The sequence below is a fragment of the Embiotoca jacksoni genome, unplaced genomic scaffold, assembly GCF_022577435.1.
Source record: "Embiotoca jacksoni isolate LCO1_2020_lvr unplaced genomic scaffold, fEmbJac1.0.p SCAF_22, whole genome shotgun sequence".
Classification (NCBI taxonomy): domain Eukaryota; kingdom Metazoa; phylum Chordata; class Actinopteri; family Embiotocidae; genus Embiotoca; species Embiotoca jacksoni.
In genome coordinates this window covers 1,076,961-1,101,617 of record NW_027185363.1, presented here as the reverse complement: position 1 = coordinate 1,101,617, position 24,657 = coordinate 1,076,961, and the positions used below count along the sequence as shown (strand labels likewise).

The 24,657-nt window shown below is 41.7% G+C and overlaps 1 protein-coding gene across 3 annotated transcripts in view; it reads left to right on the top strand.

Annotated features, from left to right (window-relative positions):
- The first annotated feature begins 6,340 nt into the window (after positions 1 to 6,340).
- Positions 6,341 to 24,657, top strand: part of epha4b (eph receptor A4b) — an 86,158-nt gene continuing 67,841 nt past the window's right edge. For all 3 annotated transcript variants that reach the window (XM_069157084.1, XM_069157083.1, XM_069157082.1), the window contains exons 1-2: positions 6,341 to 6,510; positions 21,950 to 22,014. In XM_069157084.1, the coding sequence (XP_069013185.1) occupies positions 6,396 to 6,510; positions 21,950 to 22,014 (180 nt within the window). In that variant the 5' untranslated portion in view covers positions 6,341 to 6,395. The remainder of the gene's footprint in view (positions 6,511 to 21,949; positions 22,015 to 24,657) is intronic.

Below are 24,657 nucleotides of genomic sequence, written 5' to 3'. Positions count from 1 at the left end.
AGGGGGAAATAAGAAGTACATAACTTTTATGACATCAGATGGACCCAATGTGCTACAATACAGTTTATCTGTTGAAAGCCCCTCTGCTCTTTATTTTATGCTCCCTATAAATCTGCACCTCACTTCACTAACTCAGTGAATTCACTCATGGTTTTTAGCCAAACATTATGGTTTCACATTTTTTGAGAAACATAGTCATGTGTAGCCATGACACTGAGTCATTGGTACAGCACCGAAGTTAATGACTTTTGTTCGACAATTGTGTTTTCTGCTATAACAAGTAACTAGAATTACCGCCTTGGGGTTTTATGCCTCCACCAACCATTGAAGTTACAGTTTACATTCATGATTTGTGAAATAGGAATAGGCCTACATAATCAAGATTGATTTAACTTTGTTAAGCCTCATTGTTCTTGTTCTACATTATGTCTATTGAGAGAGAGAAAACACTAAGTCATGTGTTCACATGCTTGTCCAGTTACACTGATTCTGAACACAAAGCTGCCGCCAAGACAGTAGACACTGCTTCAGATATGGATGGCGCTTTAAAGTAACTACAAATTCCAAAACGATGATGCTTCACGCACACATCTTCAACCCTACAGCACAGAAGATCTGTACTATCACCACAGATTCAAGGTGGACACTCAAGATTGATGTCAACATGTAGTATCCGACTAATTGTGAAATATGCTCAGAATCCCCCCTTCTGTTCCTGAGTTATGATGTTGAATAATGTCCAGAAAAGTGTTCTTGCACATTCTTATGATGTCACAGTGAGGTTGGACTTTGACCTTTTGGATATAAGATGTGATCACCTCATCAGTTTATCCTATTAAACATTTGAGTGAAATGTTGTTATAATTAGATCAGTATCATGAATTCTTGAGTTATGGCCACAAACATGTGTTGTGAGGTCACAGTCACCTTTGACCTTAGTCTGATCAGTTCATCCTTGAATCCAAGTGCATGTTTGGGCCAAATTCGAAGAAATTCCCTTGAGGGAGATGCAGCATTCACGAGAATAGGACCCACAGACAGGCATTGTCTTTATGGTGCACAAGTTTCTGATTATCTACTGTATGTTGAGGAGCATCGTTTGCTAACATCTCAGTCATCACTATTAAGTAGGCTTAGTTAAAGCCTTCTATCTCTGTCATTCCTGCTGGTTAGTATGCAAAATACCAGTGTCCAGGATAGGAAATGTAGCAAAATAGTAGTTAGGCATCATTATTTATACCTGTGTTTTGCTGTGAAATACACCATGTGTTTATGTGTCGAAGACATTCTGTTTGAGGAACAAATGACCTTTAAAGGTGAGATTTTCCTCCATTCCTCCACCTTTGTCTGCATAAACTGGATAGTTCTTAACACTGCTGTCCAAAAGATTAACTGTCTCTGAGGAATCAGCGACTAAAAAGACTTGAAACCTGATGACAGGCGCTCTGAGTGATCCATATGTATCATAGTCAAGTCTAAATCCCTATTCATATTCTGCTGGATCTCAGCGACTCTATCGATGTAAGGCACGAAGCAAGCAAGAAATGATTGCGCTCTGAGTTGGGCATCTCTCCCTCCTCTCTTTGCCAACAGACTGTCACTGTTTGGGCATGCTCCAGTTCATCATGATGACTCCATCCATCCTTTAATCCATCCATTTCTCTCTCATTTAACGCCTTTGATATGATGTGACATCGGCTTAAGCAAATAGCATAAAAGTCCCAACTTGTTCCCATTTGTTTTTATCAGATTCAATATGAATTTGTGGGGTACATAAAGATAGATATTTTCTTATTCAGAGAGAACAAAATGTTTTGCAAATGACCTTATTCTGTTTCCAAATGTTATTCAAATAGTTGTTCCCCTCACCGCCACGGGGGTGACTATGCATGTTTTCTCATCATTGGCTAATAGGTCAGCTCCGGTGGGAATGTGATACAGGAAGGCAAGGTCAGTTTTCATTGATTGTTAAATCATTCCTCTGTTTGAGAAGGACACAGTTGAGATGGTAAGACACTGACTGCTCTTTCCCAGCAGGCTTACGGTAAATATCCTTTCTTTGGTCTCAGCTATATGCCAGACAATATTCACTTTGCCTACGAGTCAGCAGTTACTCTGAGTGTGTGTGTGTGTGTGTGTGTGTGTGTGTGTGTGTGTGTATGTGTGTGTGTGTGTGTGTGTGTGTATGTGTGTGTGTGTGTGTGTGTGTATGTGTGTGTGTGTGTGTGTGTGTGTGTGTGTGTGTGTGTGTGTGTGTGTGTGTGTGTGTTTATGCGTGTGTATGCCCTACAATTTGGTGTTTGGCTAACCAGAGAAAATCAGGTGTACACATACAGCCCAGATGAGAAGACACTTGGAACAGTGTGAATATCCTCCTCTCTCTTTTTTTGTCTGTCTGTCTGTTTGTTTGTTTGCTGCTCTGTCTGCATTTCTGGCGTCAGTCTCAAGGAGATCCTCCTTCTCTTTCCTGCTCCCTTTTTGTTGGCAGAGCTGGCAGACACCAGCAGATTTTTCTCCCTCAATAGCTGTTTTTATCTCTTTCTCCCTCCCTCTGACCGACAGTCTCTTCATCCCTCTATTTCTCCGGCTGAATGACCGTCTGGAGTGAGTTAAAGGTTTTTTTGGGGGGCTACAGAGACTTGATGTTGAGATATTTTGGCACACTATCGATGTACTTAAACATTTAGGATTGGTGGCCAGAGGAAAAATCACTCCTGACTGTGTTAGGGGTAATGCCTGAGCTATAGGATATACTGCACCACAAAATGAACAAGTAAGCTTGACACATACATCTAAGTTTAGGTAGATTGATTGTGATTTTGCAGATAGGGGCCTCGGACGCTGCAGGGTGGGGGATGCTGAAGGGGGTCTCGGCTCGCGTATGCAACCGAGACAGGGAGACAGACGGGGGCAAGGAGGGCTTTGTGCACCAGCCCTTTCCCACACTCCCTTTCACCTTTTGTTGTATGGCAGCACCAGGGCTCTCTGACATGACGAATCGCTCTGCCTGCTTAACTGAGACGGTGGCAGTAGGAAAGTAAGAGTGGAGTGAAGTTGAATGGTATGTGTGTGTGTGTGTGTCTGTACTGTATATGTGTGTGTAGTCTTGTCCTTTAATCGTGGTGCTCGACACTGCCTCCGCATACTTCCCATCCGCTCTTCTGCAACTCTCTGCTAGTTTGTCACATTTTTGCAGCAGAAAACTCCCTCAATTCTTCAAGTTGGAGATGGGCAGATTCCACAGTGGATGAGCCAGCCGCAGCCACAGCCACACACACACACACACACACACACACACACACACACACTCATTCACGCACATGTTCACGTGCACACTCAGGCCCCTGCCCAAATGCCAGCACCAAGCTGTTGCCCATAAAGCGTTCAGGCTGTCACAATAGAGACATTACCACATGAGTGAGTGGCTTTGAATAGGGCTAAGGGTGTGTGTGTATATAGAGTGTGGTGGCTGAGGGGGGAGTTCCTGGCAAGGCAGACGACCCTGTCATCACCTCTGCCCCTTGTCAAACAAGTGATCACCGCCAATGGCACATGCATGCAGCACACACACTTGCACACACTCCTGCTGCAATGCCTGTTGTGCTTATTCTAAATTTAGAACAGCCCTCTATCTTATTAGAGAGAAGCCAACTGTATATACATACACAATGTGTTTACTTGTTTGTAAGAGAATAACAAAGAGAAATAGGTTGGCTGATTAGTGGACCGGAAAAGAGAAAGTGAATGGCTGACCCAGCCAGGCCAAGCAGGGTGATGGGTGAAACTCTGGAGGTCAAAAGAGGAAGAAAAACTAATGAAAGAAGAAATCCTTTCAAAATAAAATAAAGGGAATGAAGAAATCTGCACTTCCTTGTGGAAATACATCTGAAGCTTTAATTAATTGGTGCAGAAAGACAGAGACAGATGCAGACAGAGTTAAGAGTATAAAGGAAACACGACACATTTCAAATGTTTGTTGGGCTTTGTCACTCAGCTCTGTCAGCAGATTGTCACTGCATGTGTGTGTGTGTTTGCAGCCTTCAAATGTCATTATGCAAAAACAGACTCTTCCACGAGACGTGTGTGTGTGTGTGTGTGTGTGTGTGTGTGTGTGTGTGTGTGTGTGTGTGTGTGTGTGTGTGTGTGTGTGTGTGTGTGTGTGTTTGGGTGCATGCATTTGTGTGTATATGTGTGGTAGAGGGAGTGACAAGGGTTTAAGGGGCCGTGTCATTCTGTCGCTGCTGGAATGCATGACAGCAATGTTTTGTCACTGCATGGATGAATGCAGCGTCATGGCAGCAGAAGAAGAAAGAGGAGAAGAGCAAGAAACAAAGAATGAGGAAGGAGTGAGCTGAAGGAGGAGAAGAAAAAAGAAGTAGTATTTTTTTTTTCTGCTCCCCTCACTCAGTGAGGAAATTAGGTCATCCAAGTAAAGCCATTGCAGGGAACAAATCATCATCATAATTGGACCCTTAACAAATGTGTGGAGGTGGCTGCTCCACGCACACACAAGAAAAAACACAAAAGCCAACATACAGTTCTGTGGCTATACACATGGCTGGGAGAGGGTAACAGAATTTCAGCATAAATCACGGTATGTTTGACAGTTTTATAGCTCTTTCAGGAGCCTCATTTGGGACAGAAGCGTGATAGAAGAACGTTACTTGTGGCAAATATAATTGTGGTCACGATCCTTACATAAATCACGGCATGGTTATATGTGTGGTTATATCACAAATGCCTGGTGGCATACGGGGGGGTGGGGGGGGTGGGGGTGGGGGGGCATTGCATCAGGTGACCTATGGGATCTCTTTATACACTGTAATCACGGCAAGAAAAATGCCAAATTAGAACCAGATTGAGCTTTAATTTGACCCAATTTACATTCAAAATAAAATCACATCGAAATACTCAAATGTTGGAATCAACTGTTCAAATTAAAGGAATAGTTTGACATTTTTTTAAATATAGAAATTAATCATCTACCCCATGAATTGTTGTTGCTGGTTAATGTCTGAGTAATGTCATGTTGGATATTATTATTCGTATTTGGTATCTGAACACAAACACACAAAAGTCCCTTTTCCCATCAGGGGCCAGGGGTTTCACCATTCAAGCTCTGTCGGTAGGCTGTGTTAAAGATTGAAAGATTGACCTCGCACACTCTCAGCTCTTCCTCACACATTTCATATGACAAGCCACATGCATTACTTATTCATGTTTAAAGACAGCCTGCTAGAGACATGCCAACAGCCACATTCACAAATACACAGCACAGAGCCCACACATACATGTCATAAAGGCTGAATAAATCTCCATAAAGTGTTGGATTGAAAACTGTTGTGCATGTCAGCGTTGTCTGCAGCTGTTAGCATCCAAAGGAACAACATAAAAAACTGGGGACAGACAGACAGACAGACAGACAGACAGACAGACAGACAGAGGAAGGCCAGCCGGAGCTGATATTAATACAGTACTTGCCATGTGCCCATGTCACTTATCAAAATAATTGACAGTATTTTCTACAGTGAGATGGAAGAGCTTATCCGGGTGTTACCCAGACTACCCACCGTGGATCCCAACAACTGGATAAGTAATGAGATGGTTGGTATTGTTGCGGTTTGTTCGAAGGCCTGTGGGTTTGGGTTTTCAGCATTAGTATTATCCATCCCAGAATGACTATCTTACCTTCATATTCTGATATAATTTTACAAAAGCATAATGTTTAAAAAAAAAAATGACATGCATTTTTTGGGGGTTTACGTGAGAAGGTTGAAAAATTAGCTTCTAATTTTTGGTTTTTGCTTTCCTTTGTGACATTGTCACTTGGTGGAAGGGATGTCAAATGATTGCATTTATTATAAATATAACTGAGCTGAACGACAGATCAAACTCATCTCTGCTGTACCTGTATCCTCTAAGAAACAAACAGGATTCACACAAAATCAGAATTATAGAATTAGACTCATCTGATCCCATAAGAAGTTTGGTTTTGCTGTGACATTTATAGCCTATTATTATATTTGAAGCTTCACTGCTTTGGAGGAGATTACACCATTTCTGACAAATGAATGCGTTAAAATAGGTTTTTATCGTGTCCCACACCCAATCTTCTAAAAACAAATGACATGTTATGAAAATCAATATGAGGTTGAATCAGTTGATCAGATGTTTATTTTTTGCAGTGTAACAGTCTCCAGAGATCCCTACATCACCCCAAAGCCAGGCGGCTGATTGACAGGCCTTGGCTGACTGTGGAACCTCCTTCCCAGCGTCTCCTCCTCTCTCTCCTCTCCTGTCCTCTGCTCCGCTCTCTCTCTCCTCAATCGCAAGGCTGCGCTCACCAACTCGACACCGCCAACAGGGATGCAGCGAGGGCGCAGCGCAGCCTGAAAATGGCACCACCACGCGTCCTGTGGATCTATCCATCCCTTTTCCTCCTGTTGTCTCTGCTTCTTTTTCACGCGTTATCGCCGTGCCAAGCCTTACGGAATTACCCAGAGAATGAAGGTGGGTGTCCTGGAGGGTTGCGGGAGCTTAAAGTGGAGTGAGTTAGATGACTGGGTCGTGCGCCGTGTTGGCGGATGGGGAGCCCCCCATCCCGCGGTTCGCCTTGCCGGGGAAGGAGCGAAGCGCAGCGGCGGAGGCTCCCGTTAAGTGCTCGGCTTGGCTATGAATCATGCATAAAGAAAAGCGGAGAGAGGGACTAAGGGAGGCAAAAAAGTGTTCGTCACGTTTTTCTTTTCCGAGCATACTGACATTAAATTTGTATGACATATACACACAGGCGACTCTCCACGCTTAAGACGGAGAAGGCTGAGGTCGATGTTTCACTTTCTGACATTGGAAAAGCCTTTTCACATTTCATTAACCAGAGGACTATTTTTCCTACATTGAAGTAGCCTAACTTATTTTAATTATGCCAAAACAACATTGGCATCTCTGTCAAAATCCTTCTTAATGATAGATATCGTCATTATTACACACTGATAAATGTTGTTTTCACTGCTGTGGTCTGTAGTCTATTGCTTCAGTCTGCAAATGAGGAGCAGCAATTACATTAAATTTGTCACACATGCTGCTGAGCCTCTCTCAGTTATTGTATTAACATCGATGCTCAGCCTGAAATTAGCCAATGCATTTACTTTCTAACTACTCCTGATTGCCTGGTGGGCTGAAACATGGGAGCTGGGCTGTTTCATGGGAAGTTGAACTTGTACTAAACGGAGAAAAGAGTAGTGCAAAAGTTCTTTTCTAAACAATTCGTTCGTGAAGCAGGTTGAAGGTTATTTGAACAAAACGGGAAGACTGTGGTTTTATTTTGCTTGGTGGCTGTCAGACAGTCTGACTGGAGATGGTACAGCTGTGACTCAAATGTCATCCTGTGAATCATTTCATTCAGTATTCCCCAAAAGCTCCAGTCAGTCTTGTTCTGCGGCGCAACAGAGCTTTCCATCTCTATGCTTTTCTCTTTCATTGATATTTCTCCAGCTATATTTTCTTAATCACACACCCAAGCAGAACTCAACTCGAGCCCCATAGGTTGATTCACATCGGACACACTCTCACAATGACAGGCCACACTGGGGTTTAGTGGGACCTCCTGTTACTGGCTGACTTAACAGTATAAGCGGTGTGTACATACATTAACCTGAATGTATGTCAAAGCCCGGAGGAGTTCACACAGAACAAAGGCTCCAGGATAGATAAACAGCGAGAGGAGATGAGAGGAGAGTGGAGAAGGAGGATGAGTGTTTGAACAGCAGGAGACAATGCATGTGAGGGAGACACTAACACAATGTTGAAATATTCATTGAAATAAGCATGAATGATGAAACCAACTGGAAGCCAAAGGAAACTCCTGTTGATTTAGATAAACGCACACACCCATGTGAGTTGCTGTGAATGTTTGTGTTGATCATGTTAAACCTGAGACTTTTTGACATGACTGACAAGTCAGAGGTTGTTTTTTTTCTTATTAGTAATACACACTTTTCAAACACTGTGCCAAGCAGTGCGTGTGCCTATCTGTATGTGACTCGTTTGGTCTTTAATCTTCTGGTCAGTTCCTGCTGTTTTAGACTATTGGCCTAATTGGCACCTATAAGACAGCCCACTGCCCATCTTGTGTGTGCATGTGTGTGTATGTGGAGTGTGTGTGTGCATGTGTCCCACTGGGACAGTAATCCAATGAACCCATTTTTTGTCAGTCACTGTGCTTTTACCTTTCGGCCTGCCAGTTTTCCTGCTGTGACTGCACGCTTAGCTGAGGGCCTTCGCTTCTTTGTGCCAGTGTGTGTGTGTGTGTGTGTGTGTGTGTGTATGTGTGTGTGTGTGTGTGTGTGTGTGTGTGTGTGTGTGTGTGTGTGTGTGTGTGTGTGTGTGTGTGTGTGTGTGTATCTTGTGCCTGTAAGTGTGCATATTCTCCACCCACGCATTTCGGTAGTTGTGTTATTCCAGGAAATCCTCCTTCTGAGTCTGTCTAGTAGCATAAGCGAGGCTGTCATAAAAGGAGAGCTACAGCTCTCAAACCTCAATTAAGAACACAGTCCCTTTGATACAGCTGATAGTGTTAGCAGGGAAATATTGTTAAGCTGTCAACAAGCTTAGTATACTAACAGAACTATTGATCTGCATCAAAATTGTTTGGCATTTACGAGAAACTCAGTTGTGAGGGTGGACTGGCGGATCGGAGTGCTTCAGCAGATTTGGTGGAATTGCTTTGAATTGTTGGTATAATTGCACCTGCATCGGAAACATGAGACATAGTGGAACATGATTAATTCATAAATTGTGTGAAAAAAAGTAAGAAAACACTATTAAGGTCTTTGTTATCAATAGTAAAGGGAAGACGAGGATTGGATGAGTTTTAGTGCACCAGCAGAGGGAGCCCAAACGCACCCCCTGTCTGGACCCTGAGGGCATACTGATGTAACAGCAGGGTGGATGCTCACAGGTCTCCCCTCAGTTCCTTTTTTGTCATACTGTCCTCATGCTTTACTCTCTATCTATATCCTCTTTGACACAGTGGAACAATGTGTTTTCTTCCTTTTTGTTGTTTCTTTACTCTCACTTCTGCCTGTACTTTAAAACTGCATCCTCCTTGAGCAGAATCATGCCAGGGAAAGGAAGCAGACTATCACACCTTTCTATTTTTGTGCCTTCCCTCTGTCTCTAAATATACCTCCTCAATCCTAGGAAAATAAGGAGCCCTATGCTTCCCTCCACTGCAACTGGGGTGTTGATTACAGTACACTAACAGGAACAAATTCACGATTTGATTTCAAATTCTGGCTTCAATTTCTATGGAAATGGATAAACCATCAAATCAGTGAATGGGGGAGAGTGGGAAAAGAAAAACAAAAAATGTGATTCAACTGAGGTATATGTTTTAGACTTGAGGTTTATGGTAATGTGTAATTGCTCTTGGAAATACAGCACACTCTGAGCTTTTCATTGAATTGGCCTGAGGGTGCTAAGGGAAACTGCTGTATTGCTTCTTAAGGTTAACATGAGGGTGAACAGTTAGTGCAGAGGCAAGCATATGTAAAGCATGCCCTCAACTTAGACACACACACACACACACACACACACACACACACACACACACACACACACACACACACACACACACACACACACACACACCTTGTGATTCACACAAGATCCTGACTGTGGTATAATGTTGGGTCAAAGGTCTCATCTGGTTTAATTGCTTTAATCTATAATGGCTGCTTGTAGTTATTGGCAAAGCCACACCTCAAGTAGTGTGTGTGTGTGTGTGTGTGTGTGTGTGTGTGTGTGTGTGTGTGTGTGTGTGTGTGTGTGTGCGCGTGCGTGTGCGTGTGCGTGTGCGTGTGCGTGTGCGTGTGAGAGTCCAAGAGATTGCTCTGCTCCCATGTAACAACCATGACCTTGGACAGAAGAGGATATAGATCTCTGCTCTCATCAGAGAGCAACAGAGAGAAGCAGCAAGCATGAGCACCCTCCTGTTTTTCTTTTCCACCTCTACTCAGATCATTCTGTAATCCCCCTCTTTCATATCTGTCCTGTGTTTTCTATCAGCCTCCGTTGTGGCTTCCATCTCTTTCTCTTTGTTTTTTTTTGTTGTTCTCGATTTCTCTTCTTTTTTGTGTCTTTCCTGTCTCTGTCTCTGTCTCTATCTCTATCTCTGTCTCTGTCTCTGTCTCTATCTCTATCTCTGTCTCTGTCTCTGCCCTCCAATGTAACAGGAGGACAGGAGCCGGGAGCCACTGTATGTTTTCTGTAATGAAGGGTAGCTCCTATATGTGCTTAACACAGGCCCATACACAAGCACAGATGGATGCATGTGCACGTATGAAGACACACACACACACACACACACACACACACACACACACACACACACACACACACACACACACACACACACACACACACACACACACACACACACACACACTTACACACTTATCCTATTTTAATGTATGGCTGGGGGGCAGTTTGGTGGTCTCGGTCCAGAGAATAGTGACACATTTTCCAGGGGCTGGCTGATAGATGGGGTTATAAATACAACTCAGTGACAGAGAATGATTCTGCTGTGAGGGCTTCACCTCGCAGATTCGGGGTATGTGTGTGTGTGTGTGTAAGAAAGAGAAGGAGAGAGCGGGGGAGAAGGAGCGGCACCAGAGGGAGGTAGACTGAAATTATAAATAAAAGACAAATCCACAGGAGAAAATCTGAGACAAAACAAAAGTGATTAGGGAAAGAAGAACAAAGACAGACACGTTAAAAAAACCCAGAAAAGCTCAACCTTTTCTCTGTGAGCAGAGCAGCCACAACACCACCCACAAAGTCTTTGTGTCGTATTTGATGGTAATCAGCAGTGGCTACATATGATTTTGTATTCATCCTCATCAAGTCAGATTATTTCAGTGTTTTTCTTCAAAGTGGAAGGGTTAAAAGTTCCTATTTGTTTTCTTGGCTTCAGTGGGGTGGCTCTCTGTTAATTAAAGCTATTGTGAGGCAAACAAGCACATCACCCAACATAGAATAGATGATGTGTGGATGAAACAAGACATAACACGTTCTTTAGGTGCCATGCTAGCGGTTTACCCCTGCTTCCAGCCTTATTGCTATGCTACGCTGAAGGTGGACTGAGTGTGGTCGATGTTCTCATCTGACTCTCAGCAACAAACTGAATAAGAATTCTCAAAATGTCAAGCTATTCCTTTAACGTCTGAAAAAGTAATAATAACTATTAATGCACCATTCGTGCTGCAATTCCGGTGACTTCAGCAAAAATCTAACTTAACATGTCAGTCAAGCTGATCTGCTGACTCAGCTGTTCTAGAGAAAAGCATCTGGACGATATATATATGGATATGTGCAGGGTATGCATGAGTTTAGGTGATCACATTTAAAACTAAATGAACACAGTGCAGCCAGAAATTTCAATTTGTTTCTCACTTCACGTGGGCTTTTTTCCAATTTTGTATTCAGCTTGTGTTTTAATTCATTTTCTACACATACAAGACAGCAACATATTTTTAAACGAGCATAGTTTTTCAGTTCCCACCGTGAGGCTGAGCGTGGGTGTGTCTTAACCAGCTACAATGGAACTTGAGCAGTCTTTTGGGCTTGAATGATTCTCGTCAGACGCAGAGTTCATTAATGTCAAAGGAAGTCTTCCCTCAGTGTGTGATGTCTGATGGTTGCAGTGAAGTTTGGGAATAAGTGGGCTCCCTCCCTTGGCTATCACCATGTCTGCGGACCCATTCCCCCCTCTGAACAAGCCCTTAACTGCGGGGTCAAATCACTGATCACTGGGCCTTGACCATTGTCGGCTCGCACCACCCTAAAACGCGTACTCTTCTTCCTCTCCTTCCTCTCCTTCCTCTCATCACCCCTCCTCTCTCAGACACAACACTAACCCCTGGTGCTCCCTGTCCAGACCTTTTATTGGCTAAATTGAATTTGTACGTTTCCTTACAGCCACACACACACCCACACCCCCCCACCCACCCACCCACACCCACACCAACACACACACACACACACACACACACACACACACACACACACACACACACACACACACACACACACACGCACACACACACACACACACACCACTCTTGTTCTGCATTTCTCTTGTTGTTTGTTCTGTAAACTTGACTCGTGCTGCGGCTGTGAAAAGCGGCATTAGCCATCTTTGCAAACAAACATCCCAGGATTTGGGTCAGACATAAATATTACGTTAGATAAACGTGAGCTGACCAATGCTCCAATCTTTTCTCTGCCAATAAGCAGCTGTGAAGGTATTGTGAGAACAAAACCCTGAGAACTTGAAAGCTGGAATACTGTTAGAAAACCTTAATACAAATACTCTTTGATGTGAAATTGGCCAAATGGACTTTGGACATATGTAGCTAGAGCTGTGCTGTCTTTGCCAGTCCAAACATTTGAAAGACCTTTGTTAAAATATTCTTGAAAAGCAACATCTTCCACCTGTGAACATTATAATTGAAAATCAGAGACACACTGGCAGAAGCAGCATCTCATTATAGCGTTGCAGCAGTGGATGGTCGGTTGTACAAAGTACCCAACTGTCCATCCACCGTTGATGCTGATAAGTAGATTTAGTGGTCTAGACTAACAAATGTTCGGCGCAGAGGTACTAGATCAGTTTGAAAGTCTGTGGCAAACAATACCCTTTGTCTTTCGATGTATTGGTACAGCTTCCCAGATGCATTGCAAGCCAATCATGGAAACCTTTCTGTTCTTTGTTGACACTGTTTGCTGTGAATTTGGTGTTTTGGTTGATCAATTCCATTATAAACAGCTTTCTTCACTTTAGCTGCAGTCTTTCACTGGTTATGCTTGTTCTGTTTCTCTCACTACAATGTGATGGTGGTCACGAAAGTCTGAATAAGTTAAAGTTGGACTTATTGGCGATACCAGGGCAGACAGACAAGCTGTTAGACAGACATTTACTGTCGGTGTGGTACAGAAAAAACACTAAGGTGTGTATGTATATATATTAATGTGTGCATCAACAGGAGAAACCTGAATAAGAACACTTTCATCTGACATGGGATTTCTTATCCGTCTCCACCGCTGTGGCTCACTTCTGAGATTCCATGCTAATTTACCCTTTTGTGACCAACCACTGTGTGACAGCCACATTTGTGTGTGTGTCTGTGAGTGTGTGTTTGTTTCTGTCCCATCAGGATGAATGTTTTTAGAACTAACAGAGCACAATAAAAGGTAAAGAAGTATAAAAAAAAGAAAGAAAAAGAGAAGCATTAATTTGAAGTGTTCAAGTTGAAGTTCATTTGCATTAAAGACACTCGTGCAGAATTATCTGTCCTGTGTTTTATGAAGGAAAAGAAAAAGATCTATCTTGTCACCGCTTATTTAATGCAGTTCTTTAAATGAATGTTGGGATGCATCACAGTTTCAGTGTGTGGAGGCACATGTGCGGAGGTCTGGAGGCGTACGTGTCTGTGGTTTGTACTGCAAGTTATTACTGAATTCTCAAGGTCTCTCATTTGTGTGTGCGTATCATTTTGGGTGTGTGTGTGTGTGTGTGTGTGTGTGTGTGTGTGTGTGTGTGTGTGTGTGTGTGTGTGTGTGTGTGTGTGTGTATGTGTTTGTTGCTCCTTGCCCTTGATGAGTTGTTGGCATACGGGTGGAAGAAGCTTATTAAAAAAAACAAGTGTCTGGATCTGACTGGGTGTCACAGTTCAACATCGTAAGCATTCAACCAGTATGCACAGACAAACCCATACACACACGCACAAACACTCCAGAGCCTCTTCAAGCGACAAACTAGGGCAGTGCTCCTGTCATAGTCTGTCAGAATATCATCTTTTCTGTCCTGCTGGTGTTGCCAGTATATGAAATAGCAGGGCAGGCTAATGTGCCTTCTGCTACAGTGGGGGTCCAAAAGTGAAAACTCAACGAGCGACAGTTCATCACATACATGAATATTTTCATAAACATTTTTAGCATTGTGCTCCATCTACTTTTTAGGTTGCTGGGGCTTTTTTTTTTTTTTTTTTTTTTTTTTTTTTTTTTTTTTTTTCATATGCATCCCTATTAAAAGAACACCGCATCAAAAAGACTGCATAGAAAAAGAACTTCTCAACAAACATATTTTTTGGCCATTATCTTCATTTATACCTGGCATTATGTTAAAGTGGCTCCTGGCATATTAAAAAAAAAAAATCCAGCCTCAGTTTACACATGCAGTGAGTTTCAGATAAATAATGTTTTGTAGCGTTTTGTTCTTTGTCGGGTTTTTCAAAAGGTTTGGTTGATCTGTGTGAGCTTTCTCTTTGTACCAGTTTAACAAAGAGACTATGGAACAAAATTAAATCATAAAGACATGAAGATTATAATTAAAAGTTGACTTCACCAAAATCTTTTTATAATTGCCAAACAAATTTTAATATATTATTTGCAAGGTCAATGTGTCAATGAGGCCGCACCAAATGACACTCATCCCAGTTAACTTTTCTGAAAGTATCTCTGCACATTTGTCCAATTATACAATGCCATATAGTATACATGAATATAGTCCAGAGTTTCCAGATTTATTCACCTTATCTTAAGTGAAGCATCAGGCTATGATGACTTAAACCTCCCTGCTGTCACAGACAGAAAGGAATGACATGGGTTTTACATGGTTGTAAAAAATGATGTATGTCAAATCAGATTAGTTAATGTAAACAATTTAGATCACATCTAATTAATATTTAATCAAAATGTATCACTTTTGTTTTGCCATTTAACAGCAAATCAGAGTTATTTTTTCATTATACTTTGATACGCTGTTTTTTTTAATCATTTAATTTATGTATTTTAAGTCAGACAACTGTGGAATCAGACACACAACCACTATTTAACCATGCACGTTAAAAGCTAATAGAATTTTATTTGTTTCGCAGAATCAGCTTTTACCTTCAGCGATCTGCTGCCGTCACTCATTTGAATAGTTATAGCTCCCGTGTAACTATCTGGGATGATGCTTAATATAACAGATTTTAATCAGCATAATTCAGCTCAGCCTAAAGTGAAATTTAATTTTGTGCTTGTTGAAGTGTAGTGGATCAACATAACATATCTGAGCAGAATGGGTTTTAAGAAAGCCGGGGCAATTGAACTGAATCAAAAGAAGAATTTGGATTAGAATTTAATTTAAATCCATTGAATTCATAAATACATTTAACTTGCAGACAGCTATCGCACAATACATTTTTTCCCCTCTGAAGTCATGCCACATTCAACTTCCTTCTAAAAGAAAATATCCTACATAAAAAATGTAATTAAAAATATTGCAGAAATGGATACACCTGCTTCAAGGGGAAGACATACTACATACTCAAAGAGCACATAACATTTTTTGAAATGTTGCAAAGTATTTTGAAAACTTTCCATTTAACTCAATATATGCCATTATGAAAGGGGATATACAGTAATCCATTAACAATTTACATTTGATTGAATGTTGAATGACTGAATGTCACTGCTGCTTACATAACAGAGATATTTCAAGCACCCCAATATAATGATTTTACTGCTGCACTTTTTACTGTTACATGGAAGGTGCTCAGCTTTAATAAAACTATAAAACACCTTACCCAACTGATTAATGTATCCATTCAGTATTTCCTCTATACACATCTATTCAATAAGAGAAGTCAAATAAAAGCACCTATGAGGGAGAAGGAGCCCTGAGTATAATGAAATAATGGAAAGTCAGTGAAGATAGGAATGGGAAGGATATACAGTAACACCCAGCTTCAATAAAATGGCGTGAACAAAAGGATGAGAGTGTAGACGAGGAAAGAAAACTCTATGTCTGATTGAGAGCCTCGAGTGGTTTGTGGATGAGTGGAGAGCGGACTGATGAAAAGACAGCAAATGTAGCAGTCTTGGTACGATGCCAGTTTGTTCCTAAAGTTCAGAGCTCAAGTCTTCCCACACCTTCATCCTGCGCTCCTTCAGTTCATTTGTTGCCCTGACAACGCTCTCACTCGTTGAACTGCACTTTCAGTGGAGTAGATGCAGGGAAAGGTCTGTGTGTGTGACGGGACTAATACTGACATATTGGGAGTGTGTGTGTGTGTGTGTGTGTGTGTGTGTGTGTGTGTGTGTGTGTGTGTGTGTGTGTGTGTGTGTGTGTGTGTGTGTGTGTGTGTGTGTGTATGTGTACTAGTACAGCTGTTTTCTTTGTTGTGTCTGCTGCAGAGCTTTGTCCTTTGTGTATTTTCTTATGGCTTATTTACAGTTTTGTGTTGTTGATGAAGTTAAACGAATATTTCAACATTTTAGGCTGGCTGTGTTTATGCTAAGCTGAGGGAACTGTCTCCCAGCAACGGGGTTGCAAAGTAGGAGGGGCAGCTTTTTCAGGTTATCCTTAAAATTAGTGAACACACAAACACTGGACTCTCCTGGATAACAAAGCAACCCTAAAGGTTTGTGTTGTAGACACCAGTATTTCGACTTTGTTTTTGAGAAATCGTGGATTTTTGGATAGTGCTATGAAGGAGAAAAACAGCTTTAAAAACATATAAAATCAAGGTAAAAAGTTGAATTTAGAAAACCCACAACCACTGGAGGAATGATCCACATTTCATTTTCATTTTTTTTTACAAAAGGTTCTGTTACCAGGAGATTTCTATGAGAGGACTTTGGTTACTGTAATCAGTATTTCCTTGAAGCAAGAAACACAATTTTACACCAAAATGTTGGATTTCTTGCCTCAGGAAAAACAGGCTTGAAACCAGGATGAAAATAATTTTGAACTGCTTTGATCCTGTTCAGAGAGTCTACGTTTTATTGTCAAAGTAAAAAGTAAAACAATAATGTTGAACATAGTGTCAGTAAGGCCCCTCAACATCTGCTGAGTCTTCCCTTTTCAATTTAATATTTTGGGTTCTGAGATGAAAAGATCTTAAGAACTCATTATGTAGTCACATATTGTACTCTGTATTGAGTCTGTGGGGTGGTCTTATTGTGCAGTCTTTTTCTCTGTGGCACTGGCACAATGTTGAGATGTGTGCGTCAGTTTGGTGTGTGACTGAGTGTGTGTGTGTGTGTGTGTGTGTGTGTGTGTGTGTGTGTGTGTGTGTAAGCATCCTGGTCTCTTTGTGCGCCAGTCTGGCTGTTGGCAGCGCTGTTTGATTCTTGGCAGGTGGATCACAGCTTCTTGCAGCCCAGCTGAAGCAGTGGCCACTGTCCAGCAAGAGAGCGGCAGAGAGACGTAAACAGACTGAGAGGGAGTGAGAGAACGAGAAGAAGGCTGGAGAGACAGACACCCCGGAGGGAGGAAGCAGGAGTGTGAAGAAAAATAGACAGACGCAGGAGGAGATGAAGAGACAAAGAAATTTAAAAATGTTTTGCATTTTCTGTACATGGCTCCATAAGTAGTTGCGGTTAAAGCGTTTTACTGCATTTGTAGAGGAATTTATGATTCACGAGCTCACACCCGCCGTCCCCACCTCCTCCTCATCTTTCATTTTCTGAAGGTAGACCTCACAGTTTGGTGCTGAAAATCAATAAAAGAGCTTGTCTTACTATAACGTAACAACCCTCACAGTAATCAGGTCACATGTATGGATCTGTGCATTTATGACCTGTGACAAACTCCTGGGAAAATTTGAAGTTATGTTTCTGTGTACATGAGTAAATGTGTTGGAAAGGCGTATTTTATGACAGAAAGGCTGTAAAACTCCTTGATAATAGATTCATATTTGTTTCCATGTTGTCTCAAAGTGACCACATTAGGAGGATGCTCCACGGTCAGAGTGATATGTCATGTTTAGCTCCTCAGAAACTAGAAGATGTGTGTGTCTGATTCTGTGTGTATGTGAGAGAGAGAGCCTGGTCATTAGATTGAACATGAGCCTGGTCTGAGTGACTGAGTGATGAGCTTGGTGTTTTTATTCCGGGCCAAAGCAGGCCTGGATCGGGCTTAGATTTCACACACACAATTTAGCCAATTCTCTGGAGAAAGAGAAGCGAAATAGGGAGATGGGGTGAGAGCATTTAGAGATGGATGGACGGATAGATATGGGAGTGGCATCATGTTTGTTTGGGGAAGAACCCTGAGCATTTTCATAATTTACCCCTCGTTTTTGACGCCCCCCCCCCCCCCCCCCCCCCCCCCCACACACACACACACACACACACACACACACATACTCTATACTGGCTGTATCAGCAGACAGGAAACTATAGCTAACACATTATTGATGAGTCCAGTCATTGATTGAAAGTGATAAGTGCTATTGACAGGAGGCGTGAGGAGAAGAGAAAAAGTGTCGATGTGTAGGTTTATGTTTGTGTGTGTTTTCCCAGTGGGCTGCAAAATGGCTTTAGAATACATAATGGCCTTAATGACACTTTAGCTTACTGGACAGTATTAAAATATGTCTTCCAGTAATGAGAAGAAACACAGTGAGTGGAAAAATTCCAAATAAACACCGCCTAACTTTCTCCCTTTACTTATAGATGTATAGTTTTGGTTTTATTTACCCAGATTTTTACCAAGTCTGTCTCTGAGATTTCTGTCAGATAGAAAGTCAATAATAGTATTTCCCAAAGGGTTGAGCTATTCCTTTAAAAAAAAAAAAATCAGCAGCAAATGTCTTTCAGAGTATGAACTGAGGCAGTGGGAGTTGAAAATGTTTGTACTAGAGTTGAAAATGTTGGCTTATACCACTGGTTTATTCAATCTACTTCTTAAATATACAGTGAAGAGAGGAAAAAGGAGACTGAAGGAAAATGACAGAGACAACTGCAGTTTTTTGTGACTTTTAAGATTAGGTCCATACATACACATGATACGTTCAAATGAGATCGTGTTTACCATGTACACGAGAAGTGTCCATTTGAATGCTCCATCTTTTGTGGTATTTACGACATCATAACTCATAATTATCGGTAAGCTTTGAGCACATACGTTGCTTGCTAGCTAACAGCTAACATGTCTGCAGCCTGACAAAATAGACAGTTTTGCCGTCAACTTCATGCTAATAATCCAGACAGAGTAACATCGACTTTACTTCTGGAAGAAACACACTGATACTGAATTAGAATTAGAATTCTCTTGGAAGGTGAGGTTGAAGTCAGCGGTGTTCCATTAGTTGCAATTCACAGTTTTACTGTTAGATATAACTAAAATCTACACACCATCAGCCTTTAATCACTAAATATTGCATTCACCTCTACTGTGTTTGGTTGGATGCCTAAGTCTCAAAGGTAATTTTCTCCAAAATTGGATAAATAAAACCAAAACTACCTATATGCCTAGAAAATATATTTTTTAAATTATTTGTTTGAACTCACCTGTTGAAATTGTCAAGGCTGCACTCAATTAAACTCTGTGAAACACATGACAAGGTATTACAAACAGAGAATATCACTGTCATAATTGACTATCTGAAACAGACAAATCCTTGTTGATAGGTAGCTTTTTTTATTTTTTTATCTCTGCACAGAAATATGAGTTTGTGTGAACAAGAATGTGCGTGTGTGTGTGTGTGTGTGTGTGTGTGTGTGTGTGTGTGTGTGTGTGTGTGTGTGTGTGTGTGTGTGTGTGTGTGTGTGTGTGTGTGTGTGTTTGAGTGTGTGTGTGAGTGTGCCTCTCCACTGGGTCCTGAAATCATATATTATTATACTATTATGTCCCATTTCGTTACGCCACTCAAAAGCTCATGAACTGAAGAAAGCAGTCTAAATGGTCTGTAGTTCCTCTGAATACACGCATGGGCTGGAGGCTTCCTCTGACCTTTCGCTGCACAGCACCTCTCCTCCACTGTTTCTGTCTCATCCCACTCATTTAATCTATCTTTCTCTCACCTCAGCTCCGCTGTGCAGCTCTTCTCTCTGCTTCATTATACCATGTGCACCATCTTCTCCGTGGCTGTTTTGTTGCTCAGACACTTTCTTTGTGCGAGTGCGCGCAGACTCACGCAGATATGTGTGCAGTTACACGCGCACAATGCACATGTATACACACACACTAATACAGCATGACATGCCTCCCTGCTGTCACGGTGTGCTGAGCGGAGGAGAACGGCTGGGATTCAGTTAGGGCTGATGAACAGCATGAGTGGGAGGAGAAGAGAAAGACGGGGAAAGATAGGAAAAGAGGAGGTTGGACACATTTTGCAGTGCCTTTGTTATACCTACCAGAAGTATGGATGCACAGAGGGGCTTGTAAACAGACATTTTCAACCCTCTTCAATTGAGTGATTAGTCTCATTTGCATTCAGCAGAGCAACTCTATAGTACTACTAAATAGCTTTTCCAGGTCAGTGCTGCTCCCTTTTAAAAATTGGAGTGAATATGAAAGTGTGGTAAAGTGGAAAATGATGCAGTCATTTTAAATTTTGTCAGGTCAGCAACTCACACGTGTGATCTGGGATCTGTGCATGGAAAGATTTTAATTGAGGAACAATAACCTGGGAGAGCCACAATGTGTGCGATTGAGAAAGAAAGAAGAAGAAAGAGGGAAGCAGCAGTCTCTGCAGATGGATACTGATTAAATATTGATGGTCAGCAGTGTTGAAGGCTTGATTAGGACCTGAATGAGCCAAGCTTGAACAAGCCCACACACCTACACATGAACAAGTGACACACACACACGCACGCACGCACGCACGCACGCACACACACACACACACACACACACACACACACACACACACACACACACACACACACACACACACACACACACACACACACACACACACACACACACTCTCATACACACTCTCACACACACGCACGCACGCACGCACGCACGCACGCACGCACGCACACACACACACACACACACACACACACACACACACACACACACACACACACACACACACACAGGTGGAGACCCTTGCTCCAGACCCTGAGCAGGTTTTCATTATGCCTCCCGCCGGTCAACCTGCCACTTCTTCACCTCACTTTTCACTCTCACCTTCCTGCATCCTCCTTCCACTTCCTCCAGTCACGCAGAGATCACACACTGGAAACAACATGTGCAATTCAGAGCACCATGCACATTCACTCTACTGTTGCACTTTGTCCTTGGTGAATTTTTTTCTATTAAAGTCACACTCCAGCAAAATCTTTAAAGTGATCACAATGGATTTCAAAACCGACTGATACGTTTTGAACTAAAGGATGAAAAAAACGAAAATGATCAAACTATGCCTGCAACACAATATAGACTCTGTGCCTGCTTGTCGACATGATGGGGTCATGCATGAGAATCAAGTAAAAAGTACTGTGTATTGAACCGTATTTTGGCATAAATGTCAGCATTAGTTCATATTACATATGAACACCAAAGTAGACAATTATACTGCAGGCGTGGTTTGAAGTTTTGGTAAACATTTTGCTACACTTTATGTGGTATGAAAACATGTCACATTGCATTTGCTATTGTAACCACATTGAATACAGCTAGACCATAGCCTCATTTTGCCTTAAAGAACACAAACACTCTTCAAGCCCACGTTGTGTGAGGTTGATACTCAAAAAGAGAGGTTCTGGATGGACGATCACTTTAATGGAAAAAACATAAGTCGAATTTAACTGTAAAATGTAGTTTCTCCTCAGCATCCTGATGCAGTTTCACTGACTGACTTTGTGTCCCCTTGAAACATAACAGCTGCAGTAAAACCACAGTAATCTTAAAGTCGAAATTATAGGTTTACCGCTGCTTGTGATTTCACTGCTGATGTACAACAACACAACAAAAGACAGCCTTGTATAAAACATAAACACATTTCGGGAGGATTTTTTTTTGGAGCGGAAGGTTTACAATGCAACACAATGTAATGCGATACATTCAAAAGAGAAACACGCCACAATATATCTGGAAAATGTTATATTTTCTTTAAGGAAATGTGTGTTAACATCTTTGTTCTTTCTCTCTCTGTTGTTGCAGTTACGTTGCTGGACTCCATGTCAGCCCTGGCTGACCTGGGCTGGGAGGCCTACCCTAATGAGGGGGTGAGTATCTGTACTATGACACAGACACACTCAAACAGAAATGTTGGAGCTGGCACCAAAAGTATAAATCTGATCACAACTAGCAGGTTGCGTTGACATGTCTTATTTTTGGGGAGCAGGCAGGGAACTCTGAGTTAGCGGCAGCATTGAAGTGTGTGATTTAGAGAGCACTGGGTTCTTAAGCGCTCCTTGCTAAATCGGGAGTCTGCAGGGGGAATTTACAAATTATTTCTGCTGTGCTGAAAACGCTGTGGCACTGGAGCCTTCATTTATTACGGGTTACGAGTTTTGGAATGGAGTGAAGGGGACGTGGTGGAGGAGTAAATATTCTTACGTAAGAGGAGATGGGGTTTACATATTGGTGTTATTTGCATGTGTGTACATGTGTGTCAGGGGGTGGGAAGTGTTGCATAACTAGCTTTTTGTAGGTATGGGGACCAAGGGAGTCTGGAGTGCAGCCACCATGAATCAGAGAATGACAACATAGAAGTGAGGAGAGGAAGAGGGTGAGAGCGTAGAGAGGAAGAATGACAGTGCATTCAGTAGAGTTCTGTATGTCACTGTAGTGCAGGAGCTGTTGAATGGCACTGAATTAATTCTATTTCCTCTTGAGTCACACTACTCACTCTCTTCCCTCTCCACTATTCAGCATTGGTGTGTTAAATTGCAGGATGCCACACATGGTTTCATGGTTGTGTGCAGCAGAGAGGCAGCTAAAGTAAGCAGAGAAGGTTGTTTTCTCAAGTAATCAAGGGTATCAAGTTCACTTAATTGAAATGCTCTGATTGTGTGGTCATGTTGTGAATGGTTGTGTTTGTTTACTTTTTTCCACTGAAGTCCGTGTAGAAAAGAAGAACGTGTTCCATCTGTGGCTGAGCGAAGAGGTCGATCTAATTTTGACAACCAGAATACACAAGTTACGCTTACTGCAAACAGGGTTCAGGTTGTGGTGGCCAGAAACGCACGTGTTATTAGTTTACCCTCAAAGAAATGTGCTGGCTGGAAAGTAAAGTATGTATAATATATACTCCATCCTGAATATTTCTTTTTCATGGACTGCCCACATACTGGGGATCTGGCAGCTACTCACTCAGTGTGTATAGAAATTGAGAGGAAACTGGCTCAATGGGCCTCCACACATCTCCTCTGTCGAAGGACTTCTATAAATAGAACCTTAATATTATCAATTGAGAACTTGTGAAAGTGTTTCGCGTGTCTTTATTTCAAAGTTGGACACAAGTTTTATCAGCTGCTTTGTCTGAGCAAGGAAATTATTACATTAGTGAAAGCTAGTAAAGTCTTTGTTGCCATTGCATGAAGCTGATGTTATCTTCCTTATACATCACTTTTTTTCAGTCTGGTAATCTAGGAAAATATGCACACAGTTATCTACAACTAGCCATGACTTTGCCACAAAATAAAAATCACATTTAGCTGAATAGCTTGAAGGCAATCCGGCGTAAAGCAAAACAAAGTAAGTGGAACTGAAGGTGACATAAATAAATCGCCAAAGGTGAACTGAAAGGAATAAAAGGAGAGTCTGCCACGTGTGCCCATTTTTAAACATCACTTTAAAATTGCTGTCAAAGTAAAAAAAAATTCAAAGCTATTTTATTTTAAGCCTCATCAGTGTTTTCCTCAAAACTAACACCACATTTCTCTTAAGTCTCCATGCCAGTTTTTACTTTTCCATTTCAAACATAGTGACTGTCTTAACCAAACGAGCCTCAGAATAGGTGAAATATCAATCATGTTAATGCTTCTTTTTATAATTTGTTTATGAAGCTGTTAAGTGTTGTTCAAGTTAAGTCAACATATGTAAAAATTCTTGCCTGCTGATTGGTCTAGTTTGATGGCCTAAAAGGATTCATGTTTCTGTTTTGTTTGTCTTATGTACAATGTGTCTAAAAGGACTTGATTCAGTCTGCGTCAATCAAATGAGCTCAGTTATGCCGTTACCATTTCCCCTGTGTCCTTTAAACAGAGCTAGCAGAGCTTTTGTTTTCTGATGCTATCCTAATGAAAACCACCCTTTCAGCGCGGTTTCAATCCTCACAGTATCAGCTCATGGTTCTGCTCAGCCAAGTATCCCAACTTGTATCAAAAAGCATTAGAGGATCATTATTACAAGATGCAATCTGGCTTTGTAAAGCAAAACCAAAGAGAAGCTGCACCTACTTTCATCCCTGGACAGACAGCACTTTTTTGGGTCATGATATAAAACTCTTGAAAATGTATCTGCCTTTGTGCCATAAAATAGTCCACTAAATTTCAAGTTAAATCTCCCCTGATGGCAAAAATCATAAAACGCAATATAAAGACTGAATCTGTCAATGTTGACAGAGCATTGTTTGATAGTTATGAGTATAAATCTCAAAATAATGTGGTAATGATATATCAAAGCTTAATGGATCTAACGTAAAGGAGAAGAAATGGGATCAACAGTGGTAGGAGAGTGATTTACTGGAAAGGTGCCAGGGCTGTGAGAAGGTCTTATGTTTCATATCGGGGGATTATCTATTTGACCCTTGAACTTCCAACTTGGGGATTATTGTCAGTGGGAGGCAATTCCCACCAATATGAGACCACTGTCCACCTGAATTAGTCCAAAACAACACTTGACCCTTGCAGGTCACGCTTAAT